The following is an 18,123-nucleotide window of genomic DNA, read 5'->3' on the forward strand; positions in this document are numbered from 1 at the left end:
CGCACGCACCGATTTAATTACTCATCCCTCACTGAAAGCCTCATTCGTGGAGATTTGAATTAATTAGCTAATCTGCTGAAAACTGTGCCAGCGGAAGTGCCAACGAGGTGGTTCCTCTCCCACCGGCAGACAGGGGTTCAGGGTGGGAGGGTTTTTTTTCCACCCGGGTCGAGTTTCTGTCCTGCTTGTTCCTGCTCACTACCAGGCCCGGGCCCGGTAACGTCCCACCAGCCACCAGGTTCGAGAGAAATGAAAAGTTTTGTTTTCGTTCCGTGCCGCGCGCGTTTTGCCACCGTTCGCGCCCGATGCATTCTTTTCTGTTTTGTTTCCGAGCGTTTTCCGCCACCACCCCGTCAAGCTAGCCTTCCTTTTCCCGTTTGCCACGGTTTGCATTCAGCAGTGTGCACAGGTTTCAGGTCAGAACTATTCCCGTCCCCGAGGTCGCGCTCAGCTTCCCGAGCGATTAATAAATTGTTCCCTACCGGCAGTTTCACCTACTCGCGAAGGCCGCACAATGCAATGGAGGGGTCGAGAGAGAGAGAGAGAGAGAGAGAGAGAGAGAGAGAGAGAGAGAGAGAGAGAGAGAGAGAGAGAGAGAGAGAGAGAGAGAGAGAGAGAGAGAAAGAGAGAGAAAGAAGGGGGAAGTGGTACAGAAATTCACAGGAAGCTGCCGTGGAGCCGCTTGCAATGCCCGGCCCTGGTCCGCTAACGAGTCGCACTTTTTCGCAGCGTTCGTCACTTGCGCTCGTTCCCAGCGTTTAAGTCACCCGAAGCAATCGCTGATGATGGTCGTTAGACCAGCGCTCGGCGCGTCACCCGTCATGAGCGTCTTCCGTTGCGCTTTTGCGCGTTCGGAGAATGCAAAAAAGGAACCGGGACCGAGCGCGACCGGTTGGATTAGGTTGGAGTCGAGATTTAGTGGCCTGGTGTGGTGTGGTGATTTGAAATCGTTTGCTCCGGTGTGTTGGTTGAGCGTGCGGGGAAGCACTGGACGGGAGCGCTCGCCCCGAGGCTCGTTAATTTGACAGCAATGAGATGAAATGGGTCGGCCAAACATGCTGCCATCGGGCCAGCCATCCGGGAGCCCCATAATTCACCCCAGCTTGCGCCGGAAGCGCACCCCGGACAGACTGTCCCGGATGAGGCTGATTGATGAGGCGGGCACCGCTGTCAGCGCTGCCCCGACTTAAACAGACTGCTGCTACCTACTAACATTTCGCTTCGCTACACGCACTTGCTCTCCGTCGAAACTTCAGCCAAAAGGCAGGCATACGTTTGTGTACGGTGGCATTTTATTGAATTAACATTATTGGCATTCTTCGGGTGTGTGCGGGTACGCGGGTATTATCCAGTATCGGAGCGCAGGGGAGGGAGTTTTAGTTGCGCAGCAGAACGGTGGACGTTTGCTGGGGCGTGGTGAGCAGCGCCGGACGATGCTGCCCCGACACGAGATGTCCAACGGTCGGCTGTCGCAGCAGGACGGCCGGCTGCAGCGTGTGGACGAGCTGGGCCCGCGTACCGACCGACGGCTGGTGACGCACGACCGCATTGAAACCGCGCACATCGTCGGCCGTGTAGTCGACGATGCGCTCGGTGCCGTCCGACTCGAGCGTGCGGTACTGGCCCCGGACACGATCGCCGTTGCGCACCTCCTGCTGGCTCTTGATGTCGCCCGAAAGCTCATCCCGCACGGCGTACCCGTAGCTGTAGTCATCCCGATCGTAGTCGGACGACTCGCGACGATCCTGATGCTGCTGTTGCTGCTGCTGCTCCTGATCCTGGGTGCGGCTGGCGTAGCGCTGCTCGTTGTACAGATCGTTGTAGTTGCGGGACTGGCGGGCACCGTCGTCATACGAGCGGAGCTGGTTCAATCGATCCTGCGAGCTGCGGCGTCCCAGCTGCTGGCCGTACTGTTGCGCATTCACGCCCACGTTCACCAGCAGTAGCCCAACGGCGATGAGAGAGATCTAGGAGTAAGAGCAATGGAGAGGATTGTTGTATTTTAAAGCGTTAAGCACCATCAAAGGCGAACACTTATTACCTTTGAGGCCATTTTTGATAAGTGTTGCTGATGCTGGAGTAAATCACTGAGAAGCGGTAAACTCGCAGTAGAATTGCTGATATTGCACTTAGAACACTCAGCTGCTGAATGATGTCTTTGCTAGGATGGGCCAGCGTGTTTTATAGTCGTTCTGCACCCGCCTACGAAGCGAGAGCTGTCTAGCAATGAAACATCAAACCTGAGGTGAACTATAGCTTCTTTTTAGGCTTTACAACAGCAGTATCCAATTGCAGCCAGTTGATCTTCATGCACTAATTGATTACAATGTAGACATTTGATGTTCAGCAGCTCAACAGATCCGTCAGCTTCCTTGCGGTTAAGCGCTCCGTTTCCAATTACATGCCCCTGTACGCTGTCGCGCGCGTGTGCGCTTGTGGTAACGTGCTAAAATACAAGAATATTGTACCAATGTTAACATGCGGGAATTACGATGGTGGATGCTTACAAGGTTATTGTAAAAAGTGTGCCAAATGAATGATGTCAAACTAGTCGTTGAAGAAGTTTGTTTAATTATTAGAATGTAATAGGTTAAAACTTGTCTGTTTTTCATCACATTGCCTCTTTCGGAACAAGAGCTAACTTCCTTTATAACCAGAAATAACATATTTCCATTACAAAAACGTATTGGATCAAGACAGTCTCCGCACCAGGCAAGCCATTCAAGCAAAATCTATAAAATAGCTTGACAAAATAACACCACACCTTTCCACGCCCCCTTCCGCTCGTAAAACGCAGCGAGCAGAACGTTAACCCAATTTTTCCGTTAAATCAATTCGATCGAATCCATAAATAAACTCTTTCCTTTCTGCTGCTGCTGCTGCTGCTCCTTCCCTCTCTTCAAACCGAATCCAAAGTGTCAAAAATATCGGACCCCCCTCTCTCCACCTCTTACCTTCCTGCCCCTCAAATATTCGCCACTCGTTTCCCAGCGTTGACCGCTTCCGGGCAGTGCCCGTCGTGCGGCAGTGATTTATGAATGAACTAGATTTCAATTTCCATCGACAGCGGCTGTGATTGCCGTGCTGCACTTGTCCTGTCCCTCCTCCCCCTTCCTCTCATTAGAGAACCACTCGCGGACTCGCTCTTCCCCGGGCTCTCTCATGAAATGCACGAAGAAAGCAAAGAAAGCAAAAAGTAAGCCAAGCAATCCCCCAAAAAAACCCAAAGCACCAGCGTAATTTTGAGACCCACAAATAAAGATCACAGAAGAAGAAAGGTACCTCGCCGCAGTTACCTCAAACAAAACCGGCACCAGATGCAGAGGGGAGACAAAAGGCGAGGCTGGCCGGCAATTGGCCTAATGTTGGTCCGGCACCGAGCGCACGCAGTAACGGCGATACGGCGCCGGCAATCGCGGGTGCTCGATGACGCACTGTCTGCGTTTGGCGGGCGGCCTAGTGCTGTGTGTTGGCTAGTGGGCACAAAGCACGCCTCGTTGGCCCATGCGAGTTCAATAAAGATGCGTTGGTTGATAATAAGTGTTTGAGATGTTTCTTATTCCCCGTTTCCTTTGATTTTCATTGCACCATGGAGACGGGGCAGATGCGATAACTTGAAGGGAAATTATCATCCGAAAAGGTATCTGTTTTAGATTAGATTAAGCGATGCGTTAAGTACTTTGTGAAGGAGGATAAGAAGCGTGATTATAACGATATTAATTAAATTAACTTGCAATTACTACAGAGCTAGTCGGGTCGTCTTGCAAAGTTAGCTGCATAATTCGTTATTTGTGATTTTGACTAATGTCTCATATTTGTGTATTGTATCCACAGTGCAAAATAATTACTTGGCATTGTTAAAAAACTCAAACAATTAGTTTTTGATAAAAAAATTTATTGATTTTTTATAAATTCAAGATGTGTACTTTTCGACAGATTTTCAGCTTAACGTACGTACAAATTCTAAATCATGGTAATATGCTCTGACCTACTTCTACCATTAACCCGTTTTCACTTTCCACCGCACTGTTCTACGGGGCCCGAACGGCCGCACAGGAAACGATAACACCTTCGTCTTCCGTTTGGCCGGCGAAATGAAGCAATAAAGCGGCAATGCCCGATGCCCGACGATTGTTAGTTTGCCCAGTTCCGGTTGAACGTTTTGTTCCCTCCCCCTCCACCCGTTGTTCCGCTCCCTTCGCTGGTTACCCGGCACACGCGTACGGGAATTGGGGAACTCTCAAATGGGAATCGGGCACCCGAAATCGAGCTGTGGCCGTACAAAGCAGGTTCGGGGTGCTGGGAAAATCGCCACCACCAAGCGCCAGCTTGAAATTGAGCAAGCAATTCTTTCGTTTCTTTTGCGCGCACCTCGCCGCAACGATGGGATAATGGGCGTATATGCTGCTCGCCCAGCAGTCGCCTAGATCCCAGAGTTTGGTTTGTTTGACTGGCCAAACATCGTTGACCTTAATTTTTATGACGCGCGCGCACACACACACAAACGGATGACAAGTACGGAAGATTTTGGGCCAGTTTGGGACCGTTGAATCACACGTTTGTTGGCGAAAAGAGATGCTGTATTACCTGTCTTCCTGGTGCTTGGTTTTATCATCGAGTCGTATGACGGCTTTGGTTAGCTAGGAGTAAGATTGGACTGGCTCTCAGGGGAAGCGATCACGATGACGACAACGATGCGACACTGACCGGGGCTAAATCGAGCTGGAAAGTTAAACGAGCCTTTGCGGAATTGTGCGACGCCGGATGGAATTGAGCTAGACCGATTCCGCAACAACAAAATGACGCATCATCTAAGGCATCAAACCCGTAACCCAGTTAGCATTTCGGGTTTTTTTTGTATTTAATGGATATGGGTGTGTGTAATGTTTGGTCTGTCGAAGCCGTTCAATTCCCGACCAGAATTGGGGTTAATCGGTTGGGGCAGGGCACAAGATGGCTCAATTTGATCCGATTATAGTGCAGAATCATTTTTCTGTTCATAATTTTTAATTCATTGCGGAAATGGGACAAATTTGAACCGAAAAAGAAATGCAACGTTATTTAGAATACATGGTAACGTTGGAAGAAAATACAATTGAAAACGGTAATCCATTAAAGCAAAAGCACGCCAAACACTTACTTGCCAGCGGTGGGAAACATTCCATACGACAATCCAAAAATATGCAAATATTGAACGATAATCTGCGCCCACTGCATCCACGTTTCCGTTGGGTGTGAAGCACACACTTCGAGAGCCGCTCGTGCTGCGCAAACGTTTGCACGGCGATGCTTGCTGCGCCGATAATTGAGTGCTTAAAAATGTCCTCAAAAAATGCAGCACAGACATTTGTTTTGTTATGGAGATGGTCCTTTTTTAACGTTTCTTCTTTTATTTTTGCGCGCAAATCAACGGTGCAAGCAGAACTGTTGGAAAAAGATGCAAATCGGCGCTTTGTATGAATGTCCTCCCGTCTTCACGCCCTTGACACTGAGGGGCGACGGTCGCAGTCTGGCAAAGCCGGCACTGGCAAACGAACGATGCGTTTCGTTCTGCAAATAAAAAGGCCAATGACGCTGATCTTCTCATTCTTTTCATTAGCAACTGGGACTGCACAGATGTTACACCATTGCAGTGCTGATTGATTTGTTTGTGCAGTTTGAGTGTTATGTTGTTTTTTTTCGTAACCATTTAACCATTCACTGTGCGCACCAAGTGTGCACAGGAAGGTTGCAATTTTTCACCATTTCACCCCGAAAACGCTTGCCTCCGCTGGCGCCTTGCAAGCGGGAAATATGTAAATAGCGTATCGTACACACGCGCACGGACCGCTTGTACCGGGCGCTCGTTTTAAAGGTTACCCTTGGAATGGGCGATGGAAGGCCAAGGCCGGTGTAGCAAATGTGTTGGCATTGAGCGGACGTTTTTTTTATCGTACGTTTTTGGGAAATTTGAATCATTACACGTCACAGCAGCATTACACACACACACGGGATTGATGATGTCGCCATGTCACCAAGCGTGAAGCACATCTGGGCGGCTCGGAGGTTGCTGTAAAGCCGAACGGTTTTGCATTCCCGTTTCTCGGCCGCTTGGCCACATCCTTTCCCTTTGCTTGTGCACACATGTTCTGGGACTTTGGCGGCGGTACAGTTTTATGATATCTGTATGATTACATCGGTAGGCTCATTTGCATGTTCGGTCACCATAAAGATGCAAACGGGATGCCGTCGGTGTTGCAGCCGGCGATGGGAAAACGGTCGAGCGGCCTGTTGCCGTGGTGGTGGTCGTGGCGAACCGTTCGGGTGTGCCGAATCGGGGAGGAGCAATAAATAAATAATTATAATTATCATTATACTGCTCTAAGATTGGCCTTTTATCCGGACCCGGGCCGGACGTGGACCAGGCCACGGGTTTGGTGGTTTGCTTGAACGAAGCAACTGCACACATACACACATATCTTATCAAGCTGGATAGAAATAAAAGGGGAAATGAACGATATTATTTATTTTGTTTACCATTTTCTTCTTAAATAGCGCTGAGATTAACGTTAAATAATTCCGATCGAAAATTTAACACATTCGATCGTTTCCAGCTACTGCTTGATTTCGATGCTTGCAGTCTAAAGATAGTTTATAAGTATACATTATAAGTAATAACACTGAAATTTTTAACTCGTAGCATCCTTCAATTAGCCTTTTTTCGTTATTTTATTGACAATTTCGTGCCATTACATTGAAGTTCTGTAAAAAAAATCAATAAAAACGAAGCAGTGAAACAGAAGTGTAAAAGCAGCTTGTATTGTTCGATAGTGGCTTTGGATTGTAGACTTAATTTAAAAAATAACCTCCAAATGACAAATTCTATATGGAGAAAATAACTAATTGGAATCGTTGATCCTCCCAATAACAAAATCGTGAAGTAAATTGAATTAGAGAAATTTTAATTAGAGAAGTGACTAACTAACTACTAAGATTCATATTTATTGAATTTAACGAATGTCATCATCTTTTGAATTGAATACAAATTTTAAAATACTTTTGTCAACTATACATTTAAACGAACAGTTAACAATCGGTACCCGTGTCCGGTTCAGCAAGATGGCAAATGCAAATCATCACACCATAAACATTAATCAGAAATAAATCACATTTGGCAGCAACAAAATACGAGCTCCGTTAAAAAACTGAAGGAAAACAAAATAAACACACAACAACACACCAGCGGCATCGTCGTTAATTGGTACCCGCACGGAAAGGGCTGTAATTATCCTTCTCAACCGTTGCGGCGGCGGCAGCGGCCAAACCGCCCCATCAACGGAACCACAGCGACCAGCTGGTTGTAATAATTTGGCTTTCCTGTTATTTCGCTTGTTTACAAACCCTAGGTCTCCCCACCCCCCAGGGGTGGGTTTACCAATCATCCGTTTACTTCGCATAGCAAAAAAAAAAGAGAAGTAAAACTACTGTCTGATGTCCTGCTAGGGTGGTTAGTTGCCATCCGTCACCTTCCGGGGGCAGTATCAGGCAGAAGCAAACCAAGCCAGGCTCGCTGCGCCGGTACTTATCATAACGCATAAAGCATCTACATCAATTGCCAAACAGGGACGAAACAAAAAGTCTTCTTAAAATCGCATCTCGATCACTTCTCGCGACAGCTCCGCCAAAAATAAAAACATGCACACACACACACACACACACGCATACACGATCCTCTTCGCTTGTCCCAGGAATGTGCACGAAACGGTTAAATTTTGTAGTCCCGCGCAAAAAACTTCCCAGCGTTCGTTCTTCTTCATTCAACTGGCCCGGAGGGAGCTTCCGGCCTTTTTTTGTTTTTGGGAAGGGTGCACCGGACAGCGAAAACAAAACCAAATGAGACAAAAAACAAGAAGGCACACCATGCTCGAAACTGAAGGAAGGAACAAAACGATGCCGGAGTTGGAATTTAGGACACCACGCCCCGGACCCGCCGAAACGGGCTACGAACGTCGTCTGCGTGAGTTGGTTTTGTTGTTGATGGTGTTGGCCGTTGGTCGATGAAGAAAAAAAAAAGAGTTAAAAACGCATAAATACTCACACACACATGCGCGCGCGCACACATGTCCATGGCCGTGGTTCATATCATGCGTTGCGTCAAACGATTCGCTGCCTCGCATGAGCTGGGCCCCGTTACGCGAGCCACGCGGATTCGCGGATGGAAGTATTTTAATTACATTTTTATGTTCTCGCTTACCCCCGTAGTGCCTGCCCGCGAACCTACCGGGGCGGCCGCCCGAGCATTTATTTGTGTGAGTCCTGCGGGCGAAATGACCAAACGACCCATCCCGAAACGATCGCCGCGTGTTTGTCTTCATAAACTGCGCAGCCCGCTGCCCGTGGCCCATGGTCGCACCGACCAGCATCGTACGAACGGTTCGTCACTGGCCGTGACCGTGGACTCGGGTCGCTTTGGTCATACGATCCAGGAAGGGGTAGACAGGGGACGAGGGGCTTGGCGAAAGAGCACCGGGAAAGATGTAGCGGAGTTTGGGTGAGTAATTTCATTAACCTGAGCAATATTCTGGATGGCACAGCAAAGGGTAACGATGGTCGGCAATGGCGATGGGACGGGGAAGAGGGACGAGGAGTGTGTGGTTACATTTTGTCACATCAATTTTCTACCTACATCATTCTACTGCGCTACGTCGCCAATCACGGGACAGGATGACCGGTGTCATCCTGTTGCCGGGCCTTTTTTTTTCTTTGCTCTTTCAGATAGTGTCATAATTTTATTCTTGCACCATTTTCATTAAATATAAGTATACTTAAAAAAACAAAATCCAGCCATCTTACCTTTAGGCTGGGTGCACCCAAAGGAGGGCGCAATTTCGGTGCTTCTGCTTCCCCAGAAGCGCATGATTTATTCGTGCAATTAATACGAAAGACTTAAACAGGCGTAGCAGGCAGAAGAACCGTTGGGCAGAAGGCAGTAAAACAAAGACTTCGTTACAGCCAGCAATGTCAAACAGGCATATTTTAGCCGACTGACCCACAAAGTCTGGGGCGGCGGACGGGTTACAATGCGATGCACAAAAATAACCGTTCTTGTTTAAAGGGGTGCCCCGATGGAGGAAGAAATACAACGGTGCCCCAGCATCACGTACGATACGGCACGCACGCACTGCTCGATGGAAATCGTATGAATGAATGCAGGTGGTGTGTGTGTATTTGCTGTGTCGTGTGATCGGGTGAATGTGAAAATGAGTTGCTCGTGCATGTATCATACAGTAGCGATTGTTTTAATTTGGTAGCATAATTTAGGACATTTTATTTACCGAAAATACATTTAAAAGCATAACATAATAACATACCATTAAATTTGATATCGATAATTGATTAACTTTCAACATTAAATTGTACATTTAGAGTGAGAAGTCGTTATGATAGAAACTAGTTACGTACACTTATGTTAGAACGACCTAAATTAAAAGAATTTAAACCACATTTAAGCGAATTTCCAAATGTTCTTAAACCTGTTTTCGGTTCTGAAGAAAAGCTAGTTTCGATTTTTTAACATTTAAAATTTAATATTAACCTTTTGCATAAAGCAAATTTCATTTGTTTGCAAAACATCAATATCAAACTATCATTTTACTGCTTAACAAACGCTACTATCATTTGTTCATTTCCTTTTGTTTTGCAGATTTTGAAAGTCTAAAATACAAAAAAACATTTTATCATTGCTTCGTATCAATTTTCGTGTCTACACATCATACTCAACATAGCCAAACAGCTACATGTATAATATTGACTCCAAGGATATTCTCCAAAATAACCTAAAGGACACACTAATTGATGCTAAGCAGAAACATAACGATCGAGTAGGATAGGTTGAGAAATTCGGTAAACTTTTCCATCGACACCGGATTGATCGAGCCGCAGGTGAACCGGACCCGGTGCTGGCTGCGCATAATCAGCAATCGAATCGTAAGCGCCGCCGATCGATACTCTCGTTGAAAATCTCTCGAGTACTGCAGCTTCAGCATCCACTCCGTCCCGTACAGCCGATCGCCAATCGATCGGTTCTTTTACAGGTGACCGGCAGCGAAATTGAACGACAAAGTCAGTCCTGGGTGCGACACTTTCTTCACCCCATTTGGCCCCCCATGTTACTTACCATATCCTGCAGCTTCTCGACCAGCTGGCAGAAAATAAAGTACTCGAGCACGACCGAGATGGGATACTCGCTGAGCACAATGTTTTCGCGCAGTGCCGGACCGCGCAGTGTCACGTAGGAGCCGGCCACCACCAGCCCGAGCGAGAAGATGTGATGCTGCAGAAACACGAAGCTGGCCATCCGCTGCAACTTCGGTAGCATCCTGTAGAGACGCGGAGGTGCGTTAGGTGTTTCGTTCGGAAACCCGGAATGCTCAACGAATGTTAGAATTACGTGAAAATTGCACAATGCCGCTGGGCGCATCGGCGTAACTCGCCGTGCAAGGTGGACCAATAGAGCGCGCGACTATCCGGCCGGCCAGTGGGTCCTTCCTCCTTCACCTGCCGCTCAACCGTCTCGAACAGTTCCCCCAGACAGGTGGCCAACAGTTCCATCTCGCCGAGAAAGCCCACCAGCATCGCGTTCACGATCGAGCAGCCCATGAAGAAGCCCACCGTGGGGAAGTACAGACAGCTCATGTACAGGAAGTGGTCAAACTCGGTACCGACCGGCTCACCGCGCACCACCAGCATGGTGTGCTTTTTCAGGTGCTGCCGCGAGATCCACGTCTGCAGGAGAATCAGAACGATGCAGCACTGCGGTCCCAGTATGAGACCGTTGCTCCAGCGATACCAACGGTCGCGGATACCGGTGGCCAGCGGATGGTCGCGGGCAAACGCACGGTCGTTCAGAAAGGTGCCCAACTGCTGGAACGCGTCGTAGTGGACGGTAAAGATTAGCATCAGCAGCAGTACGGCCACGAGTACGGTGATGCCACCGGACACGAACGACACGTAGTTAATGTCCTCGGGGCGATACAGTACGTAGCTAATCTTATGCAGCAAGGTGCCAAGGTATGTCAGGTAGGCTAGCAGCCGAACGACGGTCGCCAGTTTCGAGAGTGCCGGTCGGGGATTGATCGGATAGCCGGCTATCAGCTGGAACGGGCGCAGGTAGCGTAGATAGTCGCTTCCCTCCCGTAGATGACAAATGGCGTAGCGCTGCTGTCTGAACCACTCCATTTCTGCGGATGCACTGAACATTTGAGTGGAGTGTCCGCCAACGGGTTGTACGGTTCGATTCGATTGATTGGCAATTGAAGATGGGACACGGAGTTGATGCACGATGAATCCATCATTAAAGGCAAGCATTGTTAAGGGGACATCAAGTTAAAAGTTTTCCCCATTAATCAAGGCTTATCAAAAATGCATTTCCATGGTACGATGGTACGCATCCTTGTTCCGAGTGCAGCCGATTGGACAGTTGAAAGAAAACTTTGAAAGACTGCTTTGTAATTAGATGTTTACGATCAGAAGGGTATCAATTTCAACCCCTCTCCCTTTGATACTGCAATTGTTCTCCCTTCATTTCATTTTAGTTCACTGTTCCGTTTGATCCTGACTGGGGGAGCCAAAGCATTGTTCAATAGAAGCAATAGAACAGAGTGATTGTTTGCTTTGAAGTGCTACTAACTTATTGATTGGCAATACAAATTGAAATAACGAACCACTTCTTTGTGGGTAACATTACGTTACAATTGATAGTTCCTTTCGTTTTGTGAGAGAAATTGTATTTTATGATAAAATCAGCTCATGCAATACAATGCAGCTTAATACAATGAAGCCTGGTTATTTGGATGACTGTTTTAAATGAGAAAACTAAACAGGATAGCATTCAATTTAGGCCCCGAACATCATTTTTATTATTGGTTTTATTTTTTACACGACATTCTTCTTGTACTTCTGTTGGCACAATAGTATGGGGGTGCATGGTAAAGTCGTACTAGTTGATGACTGTGCCATAGGACCGGCCCATTCAACAACATTATGTCTTATTAAACATTAGATTATTATATCTACCTCATAAATTAGTCTTCGTTCTTCACAATCGTCCATTTAAATAATATTTTGTCTTTAAATGCCGAAATGCTGAAGTGATAGTCGTGATAGGAGACTAAACTTAATAAACATTCATAGCTCATAGCTGTTAGGGGGGCATGATTTGAGTTGGTAAGACATAATGTGCGCGAAGAGCTCTTTCAGGGGCGTATAGATTTAAATTTTCAAGTGCATAAGTAGCGTCAATCTGGTTCGCAAGAATCTTAGCTATAAATGTAGCCTATGCAACTTTCATCTAACAGGCGGTATAATCTAACAGTTATGAATAATAAAGAATTATTCTATTTAAAAAATACGAGTTCAGGATAGAATACGATACGATAAAATACGATAATATGTACTGTACTTCATTCATTATAATGTTTTTTTTTTATTCGCTTTGAGCTTTTATTCATTTCATAAAGGTTATATTACCTAGTTCATGAATTTTAATACAAACATTTACTAAAAATATTACTTACAGTATGTTACTGCATATGAGAAGAAACCTCGATAAGCGAAAATTCGTTCCCGAATGAGTTCATTTTTATCCAAGTTTCACTGTGTATCATTGCTATTATTATAAAATTTTTCCATCGTTCTTTACCAACTGAAAGAGTGCCAAAATTCGACTTGAACCATGCCGGTAACCAATTATTATTTATTTATTGGCCGCTCACTTACCACAGAAAAGCATTGCGCACCTTCCGCATCTTCAGCAAGCATTGTGCGTGCTTGAACTGAGACGGAGGAATGAACCGAAAGCCCCATCAATAAAATAATGTGCAATAAAGTTGCAAAACAAATGGGCACGCATAATGGGAAAATCTCACCTTAACCCTCTACTCCGTCCTCCCCACCAGAGCCGTCCGGGGAAATGCTCGGGGTGAGAATAAATCGCACCTGACCCGAATCGGTCACCGCCGACCTTTCGGTGTATATGGCCGCGAGGCAGACGAACGAATTTTTTTCAGCATCCATGGCCTTCTTCCCACTCCTTGTCGATTGTGCACATCTTTCAATTTAACTCCACTCAGGGAGGATCGATCTTTTGGCACAATATGTTTTTGTACTGAGTGTGTTGGATTACTTTGTTGGAGAAGTTTTCCACATCCGAGCGGAAATAAAGGAACGAACGACAATGAGAAGATACTTGATCATCGTTTCGGCGTTTAATTGCTTATCTCATATTGTGGACAGCGATGCTTATTATGATTCATACACTACACTAAAATCCCAATAATCACTCGGCAAGATGTTCTCCAAAAGCATGAAACCATATTCCACTAACCCAGCGACAAAACTCGCACGCTCGCAAGCAGTAAACCGCGGACAGTGGCGCTTGGTGTGACCTCAAATGCAGTTCACGGCTGACAACTTTCACCCAAGGTCACGTCCGACGAATTGATGCGCAAACACTAGAGCAGGAAGCGGATTTTATGATCCTCGAATTGGCGCTGCTGCTGGGTGGTTCCAGGTCGCGCCTTCCCTACCAGACGGCACAACGCGCGCGCGGACTAATCAGCACGACACAATTCCTGCCGCGTATGGATCGGCGGACCGGCCGTTTGGAGGAATGGCACAGTTGCGAAGGTGCCACTCACAACCGAACGAGCGAGCGGGACCCCTAACGGCCCGCTCCATTCCAGCCGATGGAGACAGTGCGATAAAATATAGCAAATCGGCGCTCGTGAAGCGGAATCAATTCGGAGCGAGGCATCGGGCATTTTGGAGGCGTGAGCAGCATAACGGAGCTGGCTGGTCGACGAATATAATTAGATGGAACCGTATGATGATGGTGGAGTGGGCAGGGAGTTGGTAGGAAGGCCAAAATTCGTCACCGAACGAAGAGGACGCTTGGCAGTTTGTTCGACCGTGCCATATCGTACCCGTGGCGTACGCTATTTCATGCTGTTCCTCGAAACTTTGAGCATGTCCTGAACTTGATGAATTACCAATGACTTTCCTGTACATTTAATATATTAATCGATTGTTATGCACTTTTGCCATTTTTCCATTTGAACATGGTCTCTTTGTTTATTTTACATAAAATTATATGTGAGTGAAAAATTTCAGTTCACGTTCTATCTAGAAATTAATTCGTAAATATTTGTGTTGTAATTGTTGTAATTAATTGTATACCATAGTCAGTAAGCACTATTGCTGTAACTCAACGTGGCCGAGCAATAAATAAAATAAATAAATAAATAAATAAGAAAATAATAATTGAGAAATGTGATAATGCTCAATGTACGTTTATGTCCAAGCTTATTGTCGGTGAGATAGACTCGCCGGATCTATTGGCTAGAGTCAATATAAATGTCCCTCTTATAATGTTCTATAATTAGTATAATAAGAATGACCTTACAAGACGCGCATACAGTGAGAACGACCCTATAACTGCGATGGCCCGTATGATTAATCAGCGTTACATGTTTATTGACTGTCACCACGTGGTACCCTACAAGTTTTTGTTGATCCATCTTGATCTTGTACACTGCGTTTGATACGCTGTTTGTTATAGTTATTTAAGTTTTTGTTTTAACTCAGTGATAAGTCCGCTTGTTTGGCCAAACACTTAAGCACAATAAACAATTTAAAACGAAACAAAATTATGTATAATTAGGATGTGCTGATGACTGCTTCAGATTATTTGTGACACGTTTTTCACATAATTTTCGAAATTTTAATTTTTTAATTTCTTTAAAAAGCTAAATACAAGTTATTATATGACATCTTTTGAAATTCGCTAGCTTGCATTAATTCCTGGAAAGTATTTTTTTTTAATTCTTAACTTATTCAAACGTTTCAAAACGTCCCCTAACCGCAAAATCCGGTTTTCGCCGCGATTTTCGACCAAGCGAAAATAAAAATTATGCCATTTGTATGGGGCGAACACACACACACAAATTATGGTGGCTGATTATGGATGGGAAGATTATGGTTTTGTCTTTTGTTTCACTCTCGCTCACAGACGATGATGTCCCGTCGCATTCTCTCCATGTTATCGGCTCAACGGTATGGTTGTTGCTGCTCTTTCTCACCCATGAGGAAGTTTTCTTTCTCCTTGTTTTTCCCATGTGTAGCAATGGCATTGGCTGCGAACGATCATCTTCCTCACGATATTTTAGTTAGTTAAAGGGAAATTGATAGAAAAAATGGCTCTGGCACACCAAATGCTATACAAATTCGTGCACGTTGATGTGCCACACAGTACGGAAAGCGTTTTGTGACTAGCACAACCACAAACGCAGTATCTTTAGGACACATTTTAGTAATCTTTTTCTGCGGTCGAGCACCAATTAAATGCCGCATATTGTACATCCTTTAAACCAAAAGGCAGAATGCATTTTATCATAATTGTGCTATTCGCTTCGACATGCGCCCCGACTCATTAAACGTATGCTGTGATTAGATCAGTTCCTACGAGGCCAGACGAGTTCGATTCTCATTCGGACCATTTTTCAGGGATCAAGAGCCGACTATCCGATAACGTGGTTTTAGTAAGGTAAAGAAGCCGTTACAGCCCGGTCCACAGTATTACTCGTTACGTCAAAGAAGAAGAAATTTTGTACGGCAAGATGTGGGCTTGAGCTGCTGCGCTCGGCCACGACACGTGGGGGATGCAAGATCATTTGAACAACTAAGAAAGTAGGGAGTTGGCAGGGAGCTTTGGGGTTTTATCGACCACGGGCTGCAATCGACTACGCGGTTCCACGGAGCGCTAGTATGTGGTCAGCGGGAACGCTAGGTAGTTTGACAGCCACGACGACAATCGTGGGAGCATCGAGTTCGAGTCGACCCAAATGATCGGGATCGTTTACGGATGGTTCCGACCCGGTAGGTCGACACGCACCCAGTGGCGGATCAACACAAGTGGAGACCCTAAGCGGTCACACTAATGTAAGCCATTCGGATATGTCGAGCGAGAAGTTGTATGAGGAATTTTAAACCAGAGAAGGATTGGGAAGCAATTTTACTTGTGAGCGAGGGGGGGGGGGTCCTTTCCACTAATGCGGCCGCTTAGTTAGTGTACTGGTTAATCCACCCCTACAAGCACCTCACTATTGTTTGCCTTAAGGCTTACGGCAAATACAGTTTACATTTGTTATTCTAAACTATGCTAGCGGAAGTGGAAGGGATCGGGGGAGCAGGAAGGGTAATAGTCGAAGAGGTGAGATGAGAAGATCATAGCGGGGATTGCATGTAGTAGCGTTGACTGTTCCGAAGCGACGATGGGTTCTAAACAATGGGGGACGAGAGCGAAGCGAACTGGAGGGAGCATACAGAAACGGGGAAGACATACAGGAAGAGATCAACATGCATTTTTTGAAAATCGATGTTCTTATTTCTGTATTGTCCACATTGTCCACATCAATCTTATGAGCTGCGGATCGTACAAAGCTTCTTCATCTTTTTCTTATTTGACACAGTAACCATTGCTTTTCTGCCTGCCTGCCTCAGTCATGCCGGATAGTTAACCGTTGCTACGAGAGACGGTCCATACGAGGCTTGAACTCATGGCGAGCATGTTGCTAAGTCGTACGAGTTGACGTGACCTGTTACTAATTGGTTTACCCATATCGAGATAGGCAGTCGTGGGCCACTAGGATCAAACGGGGCTTGAACGCAGGACGGTCATGTTGTTGTGTTGTGTTCGGGTAGTGCGACAACGAGGGGCAGCCAAATCCAGCCAAGCCTTCCATAAAATGCGGGGACGCGTGGAGCAGCTTTGCGCGTGAAAGGACCGGTTGTATCACCGACATTTGAGGCTCCCGGGGGCCGGTCGCCACATCCAATCCTCGAGCGCAGCCGCAGCGCTATCGTCTATGCATGCAGGATAAACGCCACTTACGCATCCTGCGTCAGGCGAGAGAAGGAGCAAGCCAGGCAACGCGAGCGATGCGTGCGTCAGCCAAGCCGGGGCGGGTCGCTCCTCGCTTACAGCATCGAGCGAGAGGCGGGGGAGTCGTTCCTTTTTCTCTTCCGAACAGTAGTCCCCGGTAACTAGGATTAAAAGGGTACACCATGGTAGGTAAATCCTAACCTTCAATCCGGTGGGTGGGAGGGAGGGAGGGAGGGAGAGGTGGAAGAAGATTGAAGGGTTGTACATTATTAAAGAAAAATATAATGGAAAGACAATATGTGTTTAATGTTATCCCTCATTTTAATATTTGACCTTCCGTTGACTGTACCTAAGCATTGGTTGGTTTAACATGAGCGGACTAGTGCATTGAATGATCTTTTGTTTGAATTTTTTTTTTTGCACAAGTGCAACTAACTGCACTAACAAATAACATAAAACCAGAACGAAGCATGCATTCAACCGATCTGGAAAATAGCTCGAACGGTAAATCGATTCCATCCACACGACAACTTGCGCGTTGATCAAATACAGATTCGAACGACGGCGCTCTAGCCAACGCGCAATACATCAGCGGCCAAAAAAAACGGGAAGGAAAAAAACAATCACCCCAAGTCAAGCACGCTCACACAAGGTCAAGCATTCGCCAATAACTGCTGGGAGAGTGAAGGAGGTGGGGAAGGACGTCACTGAAAACGCGTATGATCTGGTAGAACGGATAAAGAAGACAGCAGATAAGCGATATCACTCCCACCACTATCATATGAACAGCTGGTGTGATCGCAACTACCGACCAGGAAGGAGTAAGGGGGAGGGCAAGATTTTTTTTCTTGCCATCTATAAAATTTATTTTTTTGTGGCTGCTATTCGATACAACAACCCTTTGAAATCCGCCACAATTTTTGCCATAAAACCCGTCTAAAAAAGTTCGCTTGGTCGAGTAACCTCTTAAACCGGACGTCGTGTGGACGTCGGGTGGACGTCCACACGACGTCCACACGACGTCCGAAATCTTCCATTTTGCGGCTAGGGATCCGTTGTACCTTGTATGGAAAGTTGCGTTCAAGTAGTTTCAATCGATTTTAGAACACAAGATTGCTTGCAAGCGCAATGCATTGTGGTCGGCCTGTACGACAGGGGAAAACTAATGTAAATGAATGTAATAAAATAAAATTGAGTTTACTAGT

At 46.2% G+C, this 18,123-nt stretch overlaps 2 protein-coding genes across 2 annotated transcripts; both read right to left on the reverse strand.

Annotated features, from left to right (window-relative positions):
- Positions 1–1,270: 1,270 nt before the first annotated feature.
- LOC120950087 (cuticle protein 19.8-like) lies at positions 1,271–2,387 on the reverse strand. Its single transcript, XM_040367840.2, has 2 exons — positions 2,042–2,387; positions 1,271–1,967 (listed from the first exon to the last, which is right to left on the reverse strand). The coding sequence occupies exons 1-2, from the start codon at positions 2,051–2,053 to the stop codon at positions 1,377–1,379; spliced, it is 603 nt and encodes a 200-aa protein (XP_040223774.1). The 5' UTR covers positions 2,054–2,387; the 3' UTR covers positions 1,271–1,376.
- A 7,395-nt stretch (positions 2,388–9,782) lies between these two features.
- LOC120953715 (uncharacterized) lies at positions 9,783–11,351 on the reverse strand. The gene is made up of 3 exons (XM_040373907.2): positions 10,430–11,351; positions 10,157–10,358; positions 9,783–10,064 (listed from the first exon to the last, which is right to left on the reverse strand). The coding sequence occupies exons 1-3, from the start codon at positions 11,344–11,346 to the stop codon at positions 9,828–9,830; spliced, it is 1,356 nt and encodes a 451-aa protein (XP_040229841.2). The 5' UTR covers positions 11,347–11,351; the 3' UTR covers positions 9,783–9,827.
- Between the last annotated feature and the right edge of the window lie 6,772 nt (positions 11,352–18,123).

Source organism: Anopheles coluzzii, chromosome 2 (genome assembly GCF_943734685.1).
Source record: "Anopheles coluzzii chromosome 2, AcolN3, whole genome shotgun sequence".
Classification (NCBI taxonomy): domain Eukaryota; kingdom Metazoa; phylum Arthropoda; class Insecta; order Diptera; family Culicidae; genus Anopheles; species Anopheles coluzzii.

Bases quoted from the DNA above. Each gene is read 5' to 3' on its own strand.
- LOC120953715 (XM_040373907.2), bottom strand. From the start codon at position 11,346: ATGCTTGCCTTTAATGATGGATTCATCGTGCATCAACTCCGTGTCCCA. The intron at 10,359-10,429 runs GTAATTCTAACA...GCGTCTCTACAG, and splicing joins CGGCATTGTGCAATTTTCAC to GATGCTACCGAAGTTGCAGC. The intron at 10,065-10,156 runs GTAAGTAACATG...CACCTGTAAAAG, and splicing joins TCGAGAAGCTGCAGGATATG to AACCGATCGATTGGCGATCG.